Source organism: Chamaea fasciata, unplaced genomic scaffold, assembly GCF_029207755.1.
Source record: "Chamaea fasciata isolate MVZ Bird 193981 ecotype frontalis unplaced genomic scaffold, bChaFas1.0.hap1 SCAF_18, whole genome shotgun sequence".
In the NCBI taxonomy this organism is placed as follows: Eukaryota; Metazoa; Chordata; class Aves; order Passeriformes; family Sylviidae; genus Chamaea; species Chamaea fasciata.
In genome coordinates, this window is record NW_027094103.1 from 5,981,903 (window position 1) to 6,005,249 (window position 23,347).

Below are 23,347 nucleotides of genomic sequence, written 5' to 3' on the forward strand. Positions count from 1 at the left end.
GATGGTGTGAGTTCATAGCATGACAGCAGAGCCCTGCGGGTAGAGTGTAAATGACAACTTCGTCACAGGCTCCAGCAGTTTGTGTCCCTACACTCTTAGTCCGTGGAAATAAGAAGGGTACAGCCAAAATAAACCAGGGGGTGGCTTTTATTGACTTTTTAAAGAAAAACACGTTAATTGCCAACAGACCTCAAATACTTGGGAAACTACTTGTTTGTGAGTTGCGTTTTGGCTCCCTAACGTTGAAAATTCTTCTTTGACACCATAAAACCTGTGTATTTTTTCTCTATAAGCAATGAGCTTTTCCCAAACTCTTTCTCTGGAATCAAGTGCTCTACCGACCCTCCTTGTCTTTCAGCCTCTAACTGGCCTTTTTTTCCTTAATGTTTTTTCTACAGCACCCAAGTTTTACCAGACCAGTGCCACCTCCCAGGGTTTTACTAATTCCTCCAGAAACGCGTAGGACAAATACTTTCTGGTGTGAAAACTCACTCCGATCAACCCGACAAGGCCGATTACAGCGCTTTCACGCGGAAACCGCACCCGGCGGTGAAACCGTAAACCGAGCCAGTTGCTTCGGCACGGGCTCTTTTACCTCACGCTCGTTCCATTCCCGCTCCCGTCCCGCCGGTGCTCCCCTCAGGGCCGGGCCCGCCTCAGCCCTCAGGGAGCGCGCGCCGCCCGTTTCCCGCCGCGCGCCCGAGCCGGCCGGGGGGGGTGGCGGGGAGGGGGGCGCTCGCGGCACGCGCCCAGCGGCACGCGCGTTCCCCCACAGCCCCCTCGGCCCCGCCGCGCGCACAACGGCCGCCGGGGGCGGGGCCAAATGGGGCGGGGCCAACGCCCTCAACACACCCCCCTCGCTCGCGCTCTGGCCCCGCCCCCCCGGCCCGAGCCCGTTCCCTCCTCCACAAAGCCGGAGGCGACGGAGGGGCGGGGCGCGCGCCACTTCTGCCCGCCTCCCCCGGGAGGGGCGGGGCCGGGCGCGGGGGGCGCGCGCGCGCGGGCGCGAGGGCGCGCGGCGATTGGCTGGCGGCGGCGGGGGGAGCGCGTTTAACGGCCGCTGCGCCCCCGGGCCGGGGCAAAGCAAAACAAAGGCGGCGGCGGTGGGAGCGGGAGCCCGGGCGGAGCGCACGGCACGGGCACGGCATAGCACGGCACGATGCCTCGGCCGCTCCTCGGCCCTCAGCGCGGCACACGCGCGCCCGGCCCCCGTCTATGACCCCCCCGGCGGCCACCGCCGAGACGGTACCTTCGAGGCGAGGGAAGCCGTCGTGTCCCGCCCCCTCCCCTGATCCCCCGTCTTTGTTTTTCGGTGAAGGCCCGGCGCGGAGCTCTCGCTGCCCGCCGCGCGAGGACCGGGGGTCCCGCCTCCCCTCCTACCCGTGCCCCCTAAGGGAGAGGGGCCCGGGGGCTGCTCGGAGCCCGGGCTGGGAGCGGAGTCGGCGCGGCGCAGCGGTGAGTACCGAGCGGGTGAGAAGTGTCCCCTCTTCCCTCTGCTGGAATTTATTTTTTTGGAACGGGGTGGGGGGGAAGGGACGGGTGGAAGGCGGCTGCGAGAGGAGCCCCGTGCTGCGCCCCGGCCGGGGGGGGGGCCGCCGTCTCCCGCGAGCGCGGGGCCGCCGAGGCAACTTTGCTGGCGGGAGGAGGCTCGGGCGCTATTTATAGCGCCTGGAAATGACGGCAGCGCTGTCTGCCCGCAGCCTCCTCGGTGCGGGGCGGGCAAGGGCGGTTTACATAATTGAGGGGGGGGCGAAGCTGAGCTCGGCGCGCCGGGGGCCGGTGGGGTCCCCCCGCGCTCTTCCCCGCGCCGCGCGAGGCCGGGAGCCGTGGGTTTCTCCACGGAGCCGGTGGCCGGAGAAGCGCGGGGCCGTGTTCGGGTGGCGGCGCGGCCGTGCCGGCGGCCAGAGGGGGGAACGAGCCTCTGTCCTGCTGGAACCGCTGCGGGGGGGGGGCGACAGAAAAGGCGACGGCGTCACCCGTCACGGCAGCTTCGTGCTCCGGCGTGAGAGAGGAGACGGCTTTAAAGGCGTACGGCCAGCGGCTCCCTCTCGGCGGGGAACGGGGGTGTCAGCCGGTAACTTTCTCCACGCTTTTTTTCTCCTGTTATTTCCTGGTATGTAAAGGTGAAAATGAGGCTCCTGTAGCTCAGTCTTTAACTTGGAGGTTTTTCCCTGCTGGAGTAAGCTCACCGCAGGTTACTGAGAGCGCGTACACAGGCTAGGTCCGGCTTTGTGCAGCTACTCAAAGACTCTTTCAGCGTCGCTCCTTCCTTAGCGCCCTGCAGGAAGGACGGTGAGGCCGGTTGCCGACACACCTCCTCCCGTGCCACGCGCGGCAGGCCGCCGCTGTGTGCGGGGCCGTGCGGGGCCGCCCCCCCCCCGCCACGCTTATCGGGGTGTTTGTTTACACATCCGGGACCCGCGCGGGGCGGGGCCGCCCCGCCCCATTGGCCGCCCCGCGCCCCGCCCCGGTGACGTCACGGGCGGCGGGACGGGGCCGCTGGTGGCCCGGCCCGGCCCGGGGGACTGCGGGGTTCGGGGCGGAGATCGCCGTGCCCGGCTCCTGCGCTGGGACAGCCCCTGCGCGCCGCTCCGGTAGGTGCGAACACAAGTAGAGCTTCAGGAGACACACCTGGCTTTGCGCAGGACCGAAGCACGGACTGCCGCGGCCGAAGAACGAGAGAGAAATAGTTGGTTCGGGTTTTTGCTCTGTGCGGAATAATGAGCAGCGGCCCGAGGAGCTGCTCGTTACTATGAGAGGGAAGTGAGACTGGGTTTATTCACCATTGTTAGAGCGAGCTAGGAAATGATTTGTTTTGAATTGTGCTGTTAGCGGCCCAACAGGTCTGTGGTTCCTATGGTGTGTATCAGACAGAGTCGTCTTTTTGAAGAGAGCAATATCAAATGCAGTTTTGTTCAATGGGCCTTGGAATTATTTGAATTTCTGTAGTTGAAGTACATTGAATCTGTAAGACTCCAGCTTTCCCATTACAAGCGTGAACTAAAAACACTTCTAGGAGTGCCTTGAAGAAAAATATTTTCTTTTTACATTCTGGATCACAGAATTACTAAGGTTAGGAAAGATCTCTAAGATACCAGAGTTCAACCATTAACACAGGACTGCCAAGGCCACCACTAACCCACATCCGCAAGTGCCACATTTACACCTGTGGAATTTCTGCAAGGATTGAACTCATGTTTCAATTACTGATGGAAAGGTTTAATTTAAGTCAAAGTCAAAACGTCTTAGCATGTGGTGCCTTTCATTCTGAAGCCCTGTTTTGTTCTGGTTTTGTCTATTTCTATTAACCTAAATAACATCTGTATCTACCATTGAGTTCAAACAGGGAATTTAACAGAAACCTCGTGTTCTTAGGTCACTTTTCTCATATATCTTACTTCCAATAGACGTGGCTTCATATTGAGCTGTTCTACAAGAGCGAACTGTTTTCTGCAAATAATGTAATTATTCTTCCTTGTGCAGCTGTAATTAAATTATCTTGGGACACTAAGTATATAATGTTTTTTTAAATTACTATTAACATTTAAGTCATGCTCTTCATCCCAAATCAGTTAATATTTCAAACATATTAATGTATCCCATATCAAATGTTTTCCCAATCATTCTCATGTGTAGATCCATGCTTTGGATGACACCTTGTTCCCATTCTTGCTTTATTTTTTTGGATTGCCTGTTGTATGTTATGTGTCTTGCTTTTGGCTTATCTCTGCCTTTGCAATTCTTTGTGTAAGAAATTTTCTTTAGCAAGTCTTTCAGTAGTTTGAGCTTTCTCGTGCTTAGCATTAAAAAAATATCTAAACTGAAACCCTTTTAAGTTTTGCTGTGGTTGTCTCATGTGCTAGGCCTGCTGTACAGGTTGCTTTCTCAAGGCTTCTTTTGAAGCACAGTGACTACTTCCTATAGACAGGCTTTAATTTATGTGGCTTTCACAATCTGCTCTAGCTGTATTACCGGGATCCTACTGCTAGAAGAGAGGTTAGTGCTGCCCTGCACACAGCATACTGTATATTCCTTATATTGTCTCTCATTTCTGTCTGTGCTATTGACCTACTCAGGCAGTCACCTGACAGCCGATGACATAAGTTGACTGTGCAGTGTTGGGAGTGCTCATTAGCACGGTGCATACATAGCCTGGGAACTGCTAGCCTCTAACAGACCAGGAGATGTTATCAGTGTTTAGCATCTGTTTCATTTTCAGGCCAACTAAAAAGGTTTGCTTTCCAGCACAGCAGGAGGCTCTGGCATGCTCTGACATGTAATGTCTCTGAAATGCACTCTGAGGACTAAGGATGCAGTTGGGTGTTCTCTGTGCAGAATTTCGCTTCAGTATCAGATTGTGGGTTCGGTGGCTTCCATTAGACTATTCTGGTACAGTGAGGAAGTACCTAATTAGCTTTGATCAGGACACCAGTTAAGAAGGTCTTTGCCTAAAGGCATAATTCTGCAGAGCTTGAAGGAGTAGACAGGATCTCTGAATAGGGTGGCAGCATCTTGGTATTTGACTTAAAGCCAGATGTGATCCTGCAAGATTTTTGCTGAAAACTGAAGTGCAAATATATAAAATATATTTACTGTTGAACAGAACAAGTGTTTTCCAAGATTCCTTTCCTTGTTGCTTGCTATATTGGAACTGACTACTAGAACTGCAAAGACAAATTAACTTCCTCTCCTTCCCTGCCTTTTCAGTGGGATTTTCTGCATGGATGTCTTAAAGGCTACACCTGGTATAATGTAGGAAGTGCTTGTGTTTCGTGGAGAACTGTTTGAATCTTGTCCCTCATTAGAAGTGTGATGGAGTAGAAGCCATTAGTGGAACAGAACTGCTTTTTGCTGTGTTGAATGGAACTTGAACTGCGCAGCTCCTTAGAAAAAGGGGGCTGTAGTGCAGCCAGGCATTTGCTCCAAATAACGCTTTGCTTTATGGCTGGACTTGTTGAATAACAAGTTAACTCTGGTCTTGTAAGCTGCTAATTGTTCTGCTCTTTTCACCTACAGGTTGTGACTGTTTCTCCTCTGTCATTTGTGTGGAAAGTGCCACACACACTCCAGAACAACAACGGCTTTTGCTTGCATATTCCAGTGTTTCTTTTGTCAGCGAGTTCAGCAAAGTTGTAATTCTTCAAGTGCCAGCCCTGAGCTGAGTGAGGAGCCACCAGCAGAGATGGTAAAAATGACAAAATCAAAAACGTTCCAGGCTTACCTGCCAAACTGTCATCGAACCTACAGCTGTATCCACTGCAGAGCCCATCTCGCCAATCACGATGAATTGATCTCCAAGGCAAGTGGTTTCTTTAGAGACCTCGTGAATTATTTCTTAACCAAAATGGTTGTCACTGTGACACCACTGCCAGTAGATAAGGGATGCAAATTGATGCATACTTCAAAGTATCTTCCCTGGGTTCACTCTTAGGTCATACATGTTGTGTACTAAGAACTGGATATATTCTGGAACCTTCTGAATGTGGCATAAAGGTTGATCTAATACATTTCCCATGTTACAACCTGTGTCTGCTCTCAGGTGGGTACTATTTGTGAGCTGTTGTATCTGAAAAGCCTGCTAAGGAAAACTGTCAGAAGAAAGCCTGGATCTCTGGGTAGAGAAATTGTTCTGGTTATGGTTATTCCAGATGGAGATTTCTTTTGACTCTGTAGGACTGAAGGTCACAAACCTGTCTGTTTCCAGAGTGTTCCACTTGTGTTATTGAATCTGTAAACACGCTTTTGCTGTCTACCAGCTCCTAAGGAATATGATTAGCCAGAGGTGTTCAAAATAGTTGGACTGTCTGAGCTTAGAGAATAGGTGGAACCTTGAAACAGGATAGGCCTGCCCTTCTTCCCTGTTGCTAGAAGAAACCAAGACTTGTGATGTATGAAATATGTAGGAAAGCTTGACGTTTGGGATAAATACTTGACAGACTGGTTCATTCTTTGCTCCAAACAAACTCCTGATTAAATTATGCTTTATGCTGTCATGGAGAAAACATTTCAGTTGCTTTTCAAACCTTTTAATTCCAAATGTTCTCTATATAACTGTTTTGTCAAATAAAGTTAGTTATAAAGGGTTTGACACTGAAAGTTCTCTTTGTTGCTCCTGCCTGTTTGTGGGTTCAGCAGCACTGAGGTGATGCTGCTCTTCAGTGCTGAAGAGATGGGAGGGCTTGAAAATGCTGCTACTTCTGAATTTAGGTTTTCTTTGGGTGAGGAGAAAGTATACCTGCTTGCTCATCCAAGGGCTATCAGGCAATAATAGGTTTTCCCCATACAATTTTTTTTTACTTGAATTTCATTTTTTTCCATGTTGATTTCAGAATTTGAGTATGAGGCCTTTTGGGCACCACTGGATTCTAAATTAAAAGCACTCAGTTTCATTTTTCACTTTCTGTTCTGGGCCAAAAAATACTGGGAGGGCTTAATCTTTCCTGAACTTCAGGTTGTAGATACCTACAGGAAGAAAGACTTTTCTACAAGTCTCTTAGGATGTATTAATTCATTGAGAAAATGCAATCCAAGCACATACTTAATAGGAAGCTCTTCTTTTTGTGGACTTTAGGTTTTGCATGCCAGCTAAGCTGCCACATTTGCTACATGAACCAGTTTTCTCCAAGGGCTTGGGAGCTTTGGTCAACAGAATACTTCGGATATGTTAAGCAAATCCTGTGTTCATTTTACAGCTTCATAAATAATTCCAAATGTTAAGAATCAGGTTTTTAATTCAAAGAAAACATAGGGGACTCTTCAAAAAATCTGTAGTAAATACAAATAATTTCTTCTAAGTTGTTTCTAATGGTGTTGGAAAGGGTGTTAGAGGTGGATTCTGCTTGATTTCTGGCTTCCTTAATTTTTGATGACAACACTTTACAAAGGTATTTGTACTTGCAGGTTGACCATGTGCTTATTTGACAGCTGATTCATATTTTGTCTAGTTAAGATTTCGTAAGCATATTTTATTGTCTAAATCTGTATGGTAAAAGAAATGCATTTAAATGTGCAATATATTTTTTGTATGTTTTTAAAATAAAAAAAAAAACTTTGTCATCTATTTTACTTGTATTTGGGACATAGCTTTGGAAAACCCATCTTCCTTAGGCTGAAGCTTTACATGATCCAACATGGGAGAAGTTCTTCTGATGGAAACAACTGCAAAGCAATAGATAGACTGGGATCATTAAAAAAAAGTACAGCTGGCCCTTGGGAGGGTGGGGGAGTCGAGGCACATTATGTGCAGTGAACTTAGGTTAGAGATGGTTTTTTGATATATCTAGAATCCTAGTTACTGTAACTACTCAGATGCAGGAAAAAAAAACCCAAACAAACACAAACTAACCTGAAGTGTAGCGAGTTGATTCTATACCATCTAAAGTTAACAAAGAACAGTGTGGTTCCTGGGCTGCTTTGGATTTATTGAAGGAGTAGAGACTTAGATTGTTCAACCTGACTTCCCCTCCCACTGCCTTACCTTGAAGGCCTTACTTCAAAACCTAAAACTCTGTGTTACGTTCTCTAAATACAATTTTTGGTTGCAGATTCTCACTTTGTTCCAAATGCTTCCTATACCAGAATGCTTCATGCCAGAACCCCATGCCACAGGTCCTCTGCAGCGGATAAAGGCAAACAGTATTTGCTTAATGCCTGGCTGTAGCTGCTTCCTTTGGGGGTTGTCCCTCACCCCTTCTTTTCTGGGTACGTGGTGGCTGTTTCTTCCTCATGTGTGGTCAGGGAAAATGAGCCAAAATGCGTGATGCACTTCTAATTTAAAGCAGCTCCAACTGGCTTTCTAATATGCTTTGAGGCATAAGGATTTATTATACCTGGCACTGTAGTGGTTTTTGACTTGAAGATGAAAAGATAAGTTATGCTGTGAACTGAGTGGTGTTTCTCTTAAATGTTGGTCTGTCATGGAAAAGCAGAAAGTGCTGCATATTTCTGTCAATCATCCCTTTGATTCTGATCCTCAGAATACCCAACTTCAATACGGATTTGCAATTCTTCTGCTTTTGGGAACTGTTGATGTCAATTGTGTGACAAGGATGGCAGCATACACGAATCACCTTTTCATTTTATTTCTGTTCTGTTTGAGCAGCAGGATCTCTTTCTTGCCCTGGAATGAATCACAAAGCTCTCTTTTTCTTGTGCCCTTGCTGGTGATAAAATGGCAACCAAGAGTCTTGGCAATAGCTTAGAAATAAGAGCACGGATTAATGAGACAGGCTAAAAACGTGTTACCTGCTCAAGTGAATTCAGTTGTGGCTTTTGTTTTCTCTGCAGCTGTGAAAGGACTCGGTGTGTTGCCTGGTGTTGAAATCAACATGATGTTAGTGGTTAGAACATACGTTTCTAGAGGTTTTCACTCTGTAATAACCTTGTGTTTTCAGCAGCTGGGGAGGAGCTTGGGGAAGGTGTGGGAAGGGGACTGGTTGAGATTAGGAGCCCCAAACTGGGAGGTCATTGGCAGTAGAGATAATGGCAAACATTAGTCTGTAGAGCTGCACACATGTATGAACAGTTGCCTTAATAATTTATAACTCTCAGGTTGTCTTGTGGTAACTGTTGATTTAAAGGATACAGAGAACTTACAAACTGCAGGTGACTTCTAACTGGAGTAAGTGTAAGTTTGAGGTGGTGTCAGGTGCATCTTAGACATGACTTATTTGAGTTGCTAACAGGTCTGCAAGTGCTGGATTTTCTGTTTGTTTGGTGAAGACTTCAGAGTCTGTCAGGATATTAAAGTATTTTTTAAATGCTATGAGAAGGAATAAACCAATCATCACTACACTGCAGTATGTTCACAAGATGGGGAAGAACCTATGGCTCTTTAAAATTTCTATTAGGAGGCAAATATTTATAGAATCATATCCTACCAGGACTATAGGCAGAGAAGAGAAGTAAACTATGAACAACCAACCATGGGTCTTAATGAAGAGTAAGGCAAGGAGCTGATGCCATAGGAAGCAGCTAGTGGATTTAAAATTGATACCATAGGAGGCACTTTGTGGATATAAGATGTTCAAACAGCACACAGGGAGTGACCAAAAGGTATATATTAATAATTATAATTTTAAAAATCCAAACATAATTTAATTTTGAGAGAACTTCTACAAGACTTCTTGGAGTACAGGGGAGGCTGCCACTCTTGTAGCCTAAATAAAATGTTGTATATTTGCTGCTCTTGGAGCAATTCTGGAATAAGTTTTGTGGAAGGCCTCACTGAATTTTGAACTGTTGTGTAATAGTAGGAAATGTGCAGTGATTATTAAGAACAGTTAATTTTATAGAAGACAAATGTTCTTTGAAGAGCATAAGTTCCAAAGCACTTGAGAGTGTTTTGTACCTACTAAGTTCCAATAGTTGTTTAGAAATTCAGATATGATCCAATAAATTACAAAAAAATACAAATACTCAGTGGACTCTTGGAACCTGTTGGATATACTGCAAAGGATGTTTTGTTTCTCAAGGTTGACCTGCTTGAAGACTGTTGAAGAATCTTAGTGTGCCTTCATTCTGGGAATAGAGAGAATTTGGATTACTTTGTATTGATATTTGTATAAACACTGTCACTTTCTTCTGTCTCATTCGTTGCCAAGCATATCTGACCAGAGGGGAAAAATGTCATGTGAAGTCACAGACAAGACTAGATGTGTCAATATTTTCAAGAATGAGTTCTGCATAAAGGTGTATATATATATAAATAAAACTGTCATTGACTGCACTGGGAAATCCTTGCACCTTGTGGGTGACAGAATGATCTTAGTGCTTAAATTTAGTTCTCCAAGGCATTCAGTGTGATTGCTCTTCTATTATTGATGAGAAGGAAGAGTCCTAAGCCTAAATAGATGCTAAAACATTTTTAGCCTTGCTTAGCAATCTGTGGTTTTGTCCTCCACTATTTAACTGATGAGATCAAGAGGAATTTTTTTAAAGGGTTTATTGTCTTTAAGTAAACATGCTGTGCTTAGCTTGGTTCAATTTGTAATCCTCCTTTGCTTATGATATAATGAGTATTTAGAAAAATAGATGGGCCTGTTCTATGTATTCTTGAAGGCTGTTTTTGTTCCCGCACCAATTTCATAAATATTCTGGTGATAATTATTTTTTTCCAAGAGACTTCTAGTTTTTTGGGTTCATTTTTTTCTTCTGGGGGAAGAACCTAGTTTTTGAAAGAGAAGCAATCTTTGGAAAACATCCAAGAATAGATTTGAAAGCTTAAAGGAGTTGGAAAGTGCAAGGGAAGTGTTCTCCTCTGTGTATTTTGACATAATTATTTCTGAAATCCATTCAAGAAGCTGCATAGGTCAAGATAACTTGTCCTGCCTGACAAAGTCTTCGCTTTGGGGAAATATCATTTGCCATGTTTGCAGGCATGCAGTTTTTGGGGTAGAATTTTTTAAGGTTATTCTCTACATACTGAACTTTATAATTCGTTTAATCAAAGCCAGTAAATAATTGAATGAAAATGAACTTTAAAAAAAAATCCTATTTATCATAGTCTTTTAGAACTTGCCTAGGATGCAGCTGCGCAGCAGCATCTCTGGTGGTCTGCTTTATCAAGGAGTTGGATGTGAGGGAAACACCAACTGGAACAAATGTGGGGGTTTTCCCCTGATAATTTTTTTTGTCTGTACCTTAGGTTGAATTCAGTTTTCTGAATTTATGCTGTAAGTCTGGAAGTGAGAAGATATCCTTACAGTCTCTGCATCTTGCTGAGGAGATAATTTCACACATCAGAGCACTTGTGTTTCTGATTTACTTCAAGAATGCTGCCCCTAAAAAATGCAATTTTCTGTATTTCCCTAATTCGCTTATTTGTTCAGAAAACTGATTCAGCTTGATCTGTCTTAGCTTGAAAAGGGAACTCCAGCAAATGAAAGGAAACTCAAGAAAATTAAACTGAATAAAACCCTATGGACTTCTTTAATTTTCTTTCTTTAATATTTTATTTCTGTGTTTCGAGTAGCTTGCAGACACTGGTAATGCCCCTGTGACTTGCTCAGAATAATGCCTGCCTTGCCCCCAATACATGCTAAGATGGAGTTTCCCTGGATATTTGCTGTAGAGCGTGATCTCTAGCCATGCAATCTAATCCCATCTCTGGGGAATAATTGATGGCATAGGCTTTTCAGTAGCATCCCTTCCCCCAGCCATGCCTTCAGCTGTGCCTTAGGGCAGTAAATACATGTTCTGCTTGACTGATATTTCCTCTCCTCCTGGGTAAAAGAGCTAATCCTGGTGTTAGAGGTAAGGGTGAGTTTAACTTACAAGCATAGATCATACCGAATTCTGCATGCGTGTGCAAGTGAAACACGTTAAAAGCTGCTTTACTACACAATGTATCGGCATCAGAGAACTGTCAGATGACTTGAAAAGATCCTAGTTCCAAACCATTCCTGCAGGTGACTTTACTGTAGTTTGTAAAGACAGTTGGACATTACTGCTGATCCTATTAGACATTCTGGATACTTTCAGCTGTGCTGAAACAAGAAAACATGATAGATCTTAAACATCCTTCTGTATAAATGGGCAGCTGGTCAAAGATATGGATTTTCTAAGGAATAAGTTAAATCCTAAATCAATACAGTATTATTAATTGAGGACCATAAAAAACCAGCCTTATAGCAAGTGTAAGGTTCAACTGCAGATATTAGTGGAACTAATAAATTTCCCAGCTTCTAAGTAAAAATCCTCGTTGCTGAGAGTCATTATTGATGAGAGTTGGTCACACTTGCCACTCTCTTTTAATTCCTCTTTACTGGGTAAGACATATATAAGACTCAGTTTGAATAGAATGTTCTGCTTTAGTTTTGATTTATGTATAGTGTTCATGATCTTGGGAGTGCTGAACAAATGTTGCAAAGTTAGTGTTTGCATAGGTGATGTTTATTCTATTGAAGAGTGGTTTGTCTGGAGATTGGTTTGAAGAGTTGTGCCTGTTAGTCCTTGACATTGCCATTTAAAGTACTTTCTTTCATTTTCTTTGAGGAGTTGACACACAAGGTGTTCAACCTGTCAGTCCTTTAAAATTCATATCAGTGTAACTGAATCATACAGTGCAGAGTGTGAGAAACCTTGTGCTGGTAAAAGCAAATGTTCAGTATTAATTTTTTTCTGGTTATGCAGAATACTCTGTTTATAGCCAAGTTACAAGCTTAGCTAGGAGCTAAAGCACCAAACTGAGTTGTCCTCTTTTCATTTCTAGTAGTAGGCTGCATCAGAAAGTAGAACTCTGATAACAAATCTTTCTCACACCATTAAGAGAATGCCTCTGTGACAGATGTATACCTTTTTGTGGTGTTTGAATACAGTTTTGGGGAAAAATATCAGCTGTTCATGTGAATAAGAAACTGACTGCCAAGTGCTGACAAGAGATTGATAATAAAAATTAAAAGGCATGGGAATTTAAAAGTTGATATCTTTGCAGTGCTTCTAATTCCAGTCAGTGTGTAAGAGTTCTGCATGGCTGGAGTGCAGACTGTTCAGTGCTCAATGATGATGTGGCTGGGCACTGGTTTTAAGGGGAAGTCCGAGTTGCCTGGACCCACATTCTATGTTCCAGAATGCAGTTACACAAGTTGCTGCAGGTTCCTGTCGAGTTACCTGAGTGATGTAAACATGGAGGAACTTGCTTTTTACAGCTGGGCATGGGAACAAGTGTTCTGTGGCATGTAAATACAATCCTTCGCCTCTAAACACGAGTGTAGGTAAGAAAAGATGGTATCAAATGCATCAGTCATACTCCGGGAATGGGAAGCAAGGCTGGAATGGAGAAGCTTTTCACAGTGAGATTTTTGTGGACAGACTTCCTAAAATCATTGTCACAGGAAAAGATTCTGTGTTGCTCCCTCCAGTCTACCTTGATAATCCTAAAAATTAAAAGGTAATGGCCATTTCTGAGGGAAAATAAGCCTAGGAGACTACAGTATATCTAGGGCAACAAAGCAAAGGGTGCAAGAAAAGTCAAGTCATCTTTAAAAATATATTAGGAAAAGAAAAACAACTAAAGCAGTGCTTTCCAACCAGTGGTTTGTATTTCATTTGGCTTGATTTTTTTTTCAGCTTATGAAACAAGAGAGGGGAGTAGCTGCTTTTTGTGCTATTCCTGGCATCCTGTTACTGCCCTCTGCTTAATTTTGAAAAATGCAGGGTCAAAGGAGAGCTTTTATTAGGTGATACTAAGTCAAGACTAAACATAAACTTGGCAGAAATAATTGCATAAGATCGTTCAGAAGATCTCCTGACTCTTGTTTTTTTTCTGGAATCTTTTCTTCCCCAGCCTGCCAGGGAACTTCAGGTATGGCATATAAGTAGTCTAAAAATTATTATGTAGGACCAGAAAAAAACACCCCAATTTGTATGTAATTGGCATGTGTAATTACATATAAATAGAGAAACTAGCACATGATTAATAGAGAGTATTTCTTGGTGCTATTTGAAAAAGGATTTGTGAATTCTAATTCACAACATGGAGTTTTTAAAACAAGGGGAAATGGCTGCAACTTTTTTCATTTTAAGAATTTTTACGGTAGCTTAACCAAATACCATGGTCATCATGGCTTTGGAAGTTCTTTTTAATAATTTCAGGTACATGAAACAAGGAAGTTCTATTTTTATGTTTACTTCTTACTGAATAAGAGGATTTTTGAAGTGTTTCCTTTACCCTTTCTTAAATTTTGGAGTTGCATGTTTGTAGTTTTCTCTAAATTAACGTGTTGTTCACCCAGGCTAGTTACTCATTTGTTAATAGGCAGTTTTTAAGAGTATCTGAAGAGTTTTTGTTTTCACCTGCAGTTAGCATTCTCTGTTTCCCATTGGCTCTAGTCTAGAGAGTCCTGGTGATTCTGTAGGAACTGCAGAGTGTAGGTCTGCACCTCTGCCAGTTTTGTGACGTGTTTAAGTATCTCAGGAGAACTGAACTAGTGGTCAGGTTTTTGTTTGTTTGTTTCAAAGGCAGCTGTAAGGATGAATTACTTTCTGGCAGAGCTGTTCAGACTCTGTCCTCAAGCAAGTCTCCCCTTTTCAGGGTCAGTCCCACCTGAAGTTTCAGCTTTCACTGTCCTGCACAGCCTATCTGGTTTTCCTTGCCTGGTGAAAAAGAAGACTTGTAGTTCTGGTTGGTGGAGACAGTGCTTTTTCTTTTGTCTTTGCTAAAGGTGGAACTTCCTTAGAATCACTGAGGTTGGAAAAGGCCTGTAAGGTCATCAAGTCCAACCTCAAACCCAACAGTGATGAGTCTACCACTAAACCATGTCCCCAGGTGCCACATCTGTGTCTATGGTGACTCCACCACTGCCCTGGGAAGCTTGATCCAATGCTTGACAAACCTTTTGGTGAAGAAATGTTTCCTGGTATCCAACCTAAACCTCCCCTGGTGCAACCTGAGGCCATTTCTTCTGGTCTCTCAATACTTCTTTTAAATGGTTGCTAAAATAATAAAATATTAGTGCTATAAACCGTTAAGGAGAATTTCTCATCTTATATTAAAGATTTTACAAGTACATAAGGGCTGCATGTAACTACTCTGCCACTATTGCTAACTGGAGTAGTCTATAGTCAGGGATTTCTTTAAACATTCTTTATTGCAGTATATAATCTGGTTAGTGTTGATCAAAAAGGATTAATTTATATGCCTTTTCTTTTTACAAGGTGGGGGTTTTTTTGCAAACTGTTCTGAGTAATTAAAAGACAACAATTATTGCTGTTGTGTTGCTAGTTGGTAGACTGGCAAAATACCTATTTTAGTGCCAAATTACTTGTAATGATATGACTAAATACATGTCAGAAGAGGAATCCATTGCAGGAAAGACCTTCTGACTATGGTTTCATGCCTGATGCTACCAAAACCATGCAAAAGTATTCAGGTTGATATTTTCTTCCAAAAACCTTCCATGTTTATCTGATGGCGGTAGTCTGTGATGTTCAACACAAGAACCACAAGGATTCTTAAAAACAATTGTACTTTCGCTGCATCATGGATAAAGTAGTTAATTTTCTTGAAAGTAAGTTAGAGAATGGAAAGACTGAAAGAAAAAAAATAAGACCGTTTACAGATATTTTTTTTTAATGGAATTCAGTATGGAAGAGAAAAAAGAAAATCTCAGTTCCAGTGTGATCCTGTTTGGATGGGAAATAATGGCTGTATCTAAATTACCAAGTAATTCAATGCAGAGGGAACCAGATGAAAGCAGTGATGTGTCTGACATAGGTTTGGAATGTTTTACCTGTGACTAGCTCTGGTCTGCTCACAAGTTCTCCCAGGATGTCTGCAGCTCACATCCTGAGCACAGGTTCAGGTCAGTGTCTGCATTAACACTGCTGAGTGCATGGAAGAAGAGCTGCTGGTTTAGTTGGTTCAGAAGGATCAAGGGTGCAGTTCCCAGGAACTGAAACTGCTCCACAAGCCAAACCAGCCCCCAGTAAGTGTGGCTGATTAGGGGTTTTAATTCAAAACCTTGCTGCTGCTCTGAACTAAAACATTAATTTAGATCCAGCTAAGAAGGTCTAACAGTCGTCATTTGTCCATAATTTGTCAGGAGTGTGAGAGATTTGAAAGCATGTGCCTGTGGTCAGGCATTTGATGGTAACAGTTGTCTTACTGAAATGAAGCTGAGCTTATCTGTGAATTATAAACTGATCAGATGCATTTCCTGAGTACAATATGCTGGTTTTATGCTTGGTCCAGAATTTCACTGCTCTTATATCAAATGATGCAATGAAATTGAAATAAATCATCTTCTGGCTGCAGCAGGGGAAGACAGAGGAGATGGGAGTAATTCCCTTTGAGTTAAAAGCAGATTATTTCAATTAGCATGAAGGATGTCTGGGAAAATGAGAATTGATATCTTGCAGAGGGGTAGGAAAAAACTATGTTTTGCTTGTGTTATGGATATTGAGTTTTGAGCAATAGCACTTGACAAAGTGAAATAAAATAATGGTTGAAAATCTAATGTAGGTGAAAAATTGTCTGACTAGACTTTCCTATGAAATAATTCATCCAAAATAGTTCATATCTGTATTAGCATTGTATGTTTACTTACATACCCTTCTGGAACTGTTTTTTTTGTTGTTGTTTGTTTGGTGGGGCTTGTGTTTTTTAACATGTGCATTTTTAATTTTTTTTTTTTTTTTCTTTTTTAATGCAGTCCTTCCAGGGAAGCCAGGGACGAGCCTACCTCTTCAATTCTGTGTAAGTATGTGGTTCTGGTACTGCACACCACCTGCAGAGAGTAACTTTATGCTTCCCAGAGGGAAAACAGTAGGAATTAATGTGGCTGTACTTTGCCCTGTTCTTTTCAATGCTGGTTTTACTCACCAGCAATAGTTATTAAAGAGCTACTGGGCTGATTCTGAAGCATTCCTGTGCACGTATATGAGTTTATCTTACATTTTAAGTAATTCTGCTAAGAGCTGAAAGATTAGGAGTGTGTGTAACTGTGAAATTCTTTTTGTGTATGTAATGGTAGCTGTCTTGAGCAGGAGCTGCCATTCTGAGATACTCCAGAAGTCACAAGGTATTGAGTGACTGTAGATTTTCTTTAGACAACTCTGCTGTGGTCTAAAGAATTTCCCAGTCTGACAGCTGGATACGTTTACGGGTTAATGTTTCAGTAAATGAAAATTAAATGACCTTGAATATTGCAATGTGCTAGAGGCAAAAGGTCTCTGTGATCTTATCAAGCCTAATATTTGCAATCTTAGGCACGTCCTTCCCTTGATAGGCTCTTTGCATTTGTTAGTGGGTGTATTTTAAGTTTTTAATATGCAGGATTGCATTTTTGTCCTTATTTTTCAGCAGTTTTTTGTGTTGTAGCATTTTGAAAAAGAGATACAGTTGAGTGTCCTGATCTATTTTTGACCAGGAGAATGGAACTGTAACTGCAAAGGATTTGATTGCAGATCCTTGAAATTCTTTTAATATGTAGTTGTTCAGTGGTGACCTGGGATTTCTGCTATAATTCTAATAGGAAGAATCTGGTACTACAACAGCAAAAATGGCAAAATTTTGCTCTTGTTTAAAACCGTCTGAAAACTTGGTTTAGTCGTGCCTCATGTTTTCTGCACAGACTCATTTGTGGAAAAACTGGCTTGATGCAGTACTTCATGGGATGTTTTGTTTTGAAATTGCTGTTCGTTCATCAGAACTTTGTCTGCTGATCTGTAGCAAAGAAATATTTATGAGGCTTTTTTCTTGCTGCTATTTTGGAGCTGGTTCTAAATTCAGCTGTTGGTGCTGATTCACTGGGTACAGACTTCCATTAGAGAGGTCTCAAATTGGTTTTGAAGTAAAGCCTGAAACTGTAGAAGTGTCCAGTTACTGTGTAGTGTTCTGTTCCCTGCAAGTTTAACTATTTAGCTTGTCTTTGTTGCTGGGAATAAGTTGGTATCACCCACAGTGACACCACAGCCACTTAAAACCAAAAAAACAACCCTTTTTCTTCCTGTCCTTCTGCTCAGTGTAACTGAGAAAGTTACTTCTGCAGCATTGAATGAGTTAGGCATTTTTTAAACTATTTTTTGTCTGCAGGAGAAAAGGGTAGGGAACAGTAAGAAAAGAAACACACTCATCTGTTAACATAATTTCTCTCTTTTTTCCAGGGTAAATGTGGGCTGTGGTCCAGCAGAGGAGAGAGTTCTTCTGACAGGTTTACATGCTGTAGCAGATATCTATTGTGAAAACTGTAAAACCACTCTTGGATGGAAATATGTAAGTAATATACTTAAATCCTCAGTCAGTGTTTGTATGTTGAAGCACAGATTTTTGAGTAGCACCTTTGCTTCTGGTTTAGGTCAGTTAGCTCTGGTGCTTTTGTGTACATCAGGCTCTAATATAGTCGTGCTTCCTTGCATCTGCAGAAATGCTGTAGCAAATAGTAACTTAACTCTGGACTGCAAATCAGCATGAGCTATAGGTGCTATTACAGCTATCTAATATTTTTGTGTTTGGTAATCTTTTTTGCAAGACTGCCAAGCACACATGCACTAAACCAGGTGGGAGAAATTGTCAGAGTGAGTCTGTAGTGTCTTGGATTGCAAAACTTGGTTATACAGCAAAAATATTAATTACAGTAAATGGTACTGAGCATATTACACTGTTTAGAAATAGTGTGGACTCAATTCTGTTGTTTGAAAAATTACCTGTGTACTTGCAGCTGTGTTGGAAGTTGAAGGTTTTGAAAATACTAGATTCTGGGTAGGATTTTCACTGATTCAGTGTAGCTTCAGATCTTAGGAGTTTTCCTAATGCATTCCCTGTGATGATGAATATAGAGGAGAGCTTTTGAAGAGGTTTGCATTCCTCTTTTCATTACTTCTAGGAATAAATAAATAACACATATAACATGCCATTTCCCAACCTTCACTTTAAAAAGCATTAAAATTCCCTAAGCAGAGAAAGAACATAGACAGTTCTACAGCAAGATCCGTGCAGTAGATCTGCTGATTCCACTTAGGAGAAGTTTGCTTCTGTTTCCTTCTCACTGCTTTTCAACCTCTTTTTTCCCTCCCGCCCCTTACTCAGTGTAACCAATGTGGGTTGTTAACTGTAATGGCTCCTGGTTTGTATTTTTAATGTAAGCTTAAAGTTTAAAATACTTCATTTCCTGAGCTTAATTCAGTGTTGTCTTGATTTTTTTCCCTTTCCAGGAACATGCTTTTGAGAGCAGTCAGAAATACAAAGAAGGAAAATTTATCATTGAACTTGCCCACATGATAAAAGACAATGGCTGGGAGTGAACCACAACCTTTTTCCTTCTGTTTGGACTATATTCCGTGGAACAGGCTTTACAAAGACTATTGCAAAGTAAAGGAAGAGCTTGGCTAGAGTGGCCCTGAGAATATCACTGAACTCTGAAACCTCACAAATGAGTAGTGTAGTGTAAGTGGCTATTTCAGGCCATGTTTGCCTTTTCTCCTTGTGTAAGTTCCCTCTTTTTGTACGTGTATTATTGTGTGAACAGTTGTTTTGGAACATTTTGGATGACCTTTTTCTAAACTCTCTCAGACTAGAGAAACAGTTCACTAATTGAAAACAGATTTTACTGGTTAGCATCTCTCTGACCTATGCCTTTAATGCTACTTCTGCTGTGCATGCTTCTTGCCTAAACACCTACACTCCAGTCCTATAGAAGTTCTGTACCTGAGCAGTCTGAAAGAATGTATGGGATGGGGTGCTTTTTTATATGTAGCATTTTCTGATGTGTTTGGCAGTGAAGAGGATGCAGTATTGTAGTTATTAATTTCTTTTTTCAATTTGAGTGTACCACAACCTATGTACATCTTGTAGGTGAATTGGTTAAAGGTACAGTGCTCACTTCAAAAAATATTTCAATTGCACTGACTGAAGTTAGCAGGTCTCAAGTTGTTAGGAAAGGTTATGCCAGAGATTTGCTATCTTAATGAAATAACACAGAAGGATTTAAAATCAATAATGCTATAGAACATGGTCCTTTAAGACCATCATATTCCCTAAGGAGTTTGCTGGATAAAAAAATTTATAAAACTATAACTTGCAAGATTAAAAAGACAGAAAAAATATATGCATCTTCTATTTTGAAAAATAAAATTAGTTGATATATTAGGAAAAAACGAAGTTTTGGTACTGTACCTTTGCCAGTAACAGGGACTTGTGCATCAGTAAATTTTTATGGCTGGTTCCATTTACATGTATAGTCCGAATGCACTGGACAAAGAGGTTGTTGTCAAGGAAACTTGTTGAAGTCTTCTGCTTCTGCTACATTTGAACAAAAATATTTATTTTTGTGAGAAATGGCCAGAGCCTATGACATGAAAATTACTATAGTACCTGTAGGAAAAGGAGGAGTAATAAGAGGGAAGGGAAGTTTGACTTGTTTTTTCATAAAATAAAATAGCAAGATAGTTTTTAAAATTCGGGGGTGGGGAAAGGCTTTCCTGGTTTGCTGGCTAAATCATCCCCAAGTATCTTTTTATAATAAAAGTTTATATGAAGCTCACCTTCTCTTTTGTTCTCATGCTGTTTCTTTAATGGAATCAGTTAATGAGAGAAACTTCTGGAAAGTATATGCACAATATGAGCTGTTGGTATCTGTGTATGCAAACTGAGCAACTGTGAAAGAAATGCTCTACATAAATTTGCTAACTTAATTTTCAAATTGAACAGACTTTTTGTATGTTAATCCTTTTAATGCTTGAGGAAAAACTGTTTGGAAAAAAAAAACAAAAAACAAAAACCTTTAACACTACATAAGTCCTATAACTGAACAATACAGAAGCCTTGCAATACTAAATCTCTTTCTCTCAATAACAATTCTAATATGGCACCTGTGAAATTAATCACAGGTGCTGCTGCTGCTGTTCTGTTTTTGGGAATCTCTCATAGGCTTTCTGAACTCTGCTGCACTTTAGAAATTGTCAGACATGAAAAATCATGCCAATGGGTAGGGGCAATACAAATCTTTAAAACCAGCTTTCCAGTGTTTTTGTGGCGAGTGAGAAGAGCATTCTCCCAGGTGTACACATTCTCTGTGATGCAGGCTGGCTAAACTGCCTGCCAGATGTTGTCATGATCGATATCCATGAATTAAAAATGTAAGAATTAGAGAAGTAGTTCAAGCTGTTGGGTTTCAGTCCAGAGGCCTGAGGTGGTACAGTTATGTTCAGTCTGGATTTTGTAGCTTACATGTTGCTACTTTGTGTTCACGTCAGGTCTCGTTTTTAACAATGTCATTGATGCAAGATGGGCTTGGGTGTTGCCTGTCTCGTGCTGTTTTTGACCTGGAATTCTTGGGATTTTGTTTTCCACCATTGCAATGTATGTTGCCAACAAGGAAGGCACTGAAACTTCTATCATCAAAAAGTTTGTGTTGGCTTCCAAGTCCTGTTGCAATGTTGATACTTGTGAACAGCTTGTGTGAGGTTTGTGTATCTTTGGGCTTTTCTTATTTCCTGGCTACAGACTTGCTGAGGCAGTACACTGGACTGAAGGCAAAAGTAATGGCTGCTTTTCCAGAGAGAGTTGAAATTAAAGAAAATATGTAAAGTATTAAAGATTTTTCTCTCCAAAATTGGGGGTTTGGCTAGCTCTTGTTAGTAAGCTAATGCTGTCTGTAACACAGTTTTATTCTTAAAAATTCAACCTCTTTCTTCAGTGCATTATTTATATTTCAAACTGGACATTTTCACCAAAACCTTAATTAACTTTGATGCCAAAGGTTGGGACTTCAAGTGCTTAGCACATAGAGCTTCAGACTACTGGCATAAAGAGTTAATGACCTATATGTGATGTTTATGGCTTTCAAGAGAACCAAACAAAGCAATATTCTTTTGGTTTTTTATTAAGAGTGGATGCTTAGAAGGAGTAAAGAGTAGGACTAGTACAGAATCACTATTTTATGCTGCCATGTAACAATTCTTGAGGGTCATTCTTTTGAGGGAATATGTGCATTTTCTTCCCGTGTTCTTTGGCAGCATCAATGATTATTTTATCCCCTCATAAAGATATTGAGAATTCTTGTTAATGGTTTTGGTGAAAGTTGAATCCAGATAGCAATGACTGCTGGCTGATGTGAAGAGGTCAGTCTGGTCACTGAACCCTCCAGCAGTCATTTGAAAGAAAAATAAACTTACTTGAAAAAAAATTTTACTAAAGCATTTTCCCTCTAACCAATTTTTGTAATATATTAAAGATTATATTTAAAGTTTGTATGTGTTTGCTCTGGGCAAGTTTACTTCCCCTCCAACTTGAGCACTTTTGTTACTTGTACTGGTTATTTTTGGTCTTAACATTTATTTTGTATTTTGTTTTTTATAAATTGTAACAAAAAGCTTTTGTGAACCTTTGTTTCTTGCTGGCTCTTTCTTGGACCAAATGAACTGACTATGAGCTGGCTTAGAAGAAATGTTCATTGGGATGCATAGGAATTTGCTAGCAAAAATGTACATGTATTGAAAGTTTTTTTTTCCACTGAACCTCTAAAGCCACGCCTGTCCTAAAGTAATTAATCATAATTTGGTGTGACTTTAGTAATCTGACCACACATTCTCTGTCTAGGTCCAAAATAATGGTTGTAACAATGGTTTTCTGAAACTGAGTCTGCCTCCAAACCCTAGAGTTCTTCTTTGGCTGGTTACTTTAAGTACCTTTTTGATTACTAGAAGGCAATGCTGCCATATATAAAAATTCTGTCACCTTGCAAACTTGCTGTGAAATCAGCTGCAGAATTTGGTGAGGGATTGCTGACCACTCAGCCTAACCACTCCTGCTGTATGTTTTTAGTGGCCTGGAAACCTTCATTTCATCTGCCATTTACAAGGGCCAGGATATGAATTTCCCTTGTTGGTTGTAAGCTGTACAATGGCAAACTGTGTGAAGGAAGATTGTTACAGCTCCATTGTAATGTCCCAGTAGCACGGCCCAGCATAATGACCAGTGTTGGTGGTGCGCTTGCAGTCCTTGGGAAATCATATGGGTTATGACGTCTTTGAGTTAAAAACTGGCCGCAGAGGTTCAGACTGAGTCCCCACTGCACCCAGAACCAAAGGTCATCTGTATTTCCCACTGGTGCACCAGTGCAAGAGTTCCCCAGGGCCGGGTGCCAGGGTTGGTGGGCCACGCACTTCCCTCCAAATGCTGCTCGTAGGGCTCCTCCTGCCCGCTCATCTCAGCAGCCAGATTGCAGCAGCAGTGACCTCCAGACTCACAGACCAAACTTCACTCATCTCCAGCCTTGGATATTGGCCATGAGAGGAAGAAGCTGTCAAATTATTGTTAAACTTCTCGGACACTTTATTGGACTTCTTTATTGGACTGAGACTCGTGTTAAGCCAACCAGCAATATAAACACTTACTGGAAAAGGAACAGATGCTTCAGAGGTTTCTTTTAAAAGGACTGTTACAAGTGGTTTAAGGTCTAAAGCATGAGTCATAAATGGCAGTTGAGTTGTGCCTCATTGTTTCTTAAACTCTTTAAAACGCTTTCTTTTACAGGTGACATGGCTGTGTTGCTGTTTTGTCCTTGCAATACTGTACATCATTTGTTGTTTCACTATATTGTATCTATTCAAGGTATCACAATAAAAGCTTTCAATTGTTTTGTTGGGTTACCTGTTGGTTTGTGCTGTCTATTCTTGCTACTTGAGTTGTCAGGCTTTATCCTCTGGTAGGGCCAGAGAGAGAAGACAGTGCTCTTAGTGGCTCTTAAAAACTTGTAAATGGGTTGAATCTGATTTTTATGTGGTTTTAGGACTGCCACAAAACATTTGGGATTTTTTTTCCTTTACAAATCTTTCCAAACTACAGGAATTTGTGTTGCTACTATTATGGCATTTGCCTATCTTGAGTCAGCTGTGGGACCTCTGCATA

General features: G+C 41.7%; 1 protein-coding gene across 3 annotated transcripts; it reads left to right on the plus strand.

Annotated features, from left to right (window-relative positions):
- Positions 1-1,091: 1,091 nt before the first annotated feature.
- On the plus strand, positions 1,092-23,088 carry YPEL1 (yippee like 1). 3 transcript variants are annotated; one of them, XM_066200169.1, is made up of 5 exons: positions 1,092-1,470; positions 5,017-5,299; positions 16,152-16,195; positions 17,605-17,713; positions 18,652-23,088. In XM_066200169.1, the coding sequence occupies exons 2-5, from the start codon at positions 5,183-5,185 to the stop codon at positions 18,739-18,741; spliced, it is 360 nt and encodes a 119-aa protein (XP_066056266.1). In that variant the 5' UTR covers positions 1,092-1,470; positions 5,017-5,182; the 3' UTR covers positions 18,742-23,088. The 3 variants fall into 3 exon arrangements, with proteins under 3 accessions (XP_066056266.1, XP_066056264.1, XP_066056265.1); XM_066200167.1 differs by having other exon boundaries at positions 1,092-1,455; XM_066200168.1 differs by lacking the exon at positions 1,092-1,470 and adding an exon at positions 2,508-2,594.
- Positions 23,089-23,347: the final 259 nt, after the last annotated feature.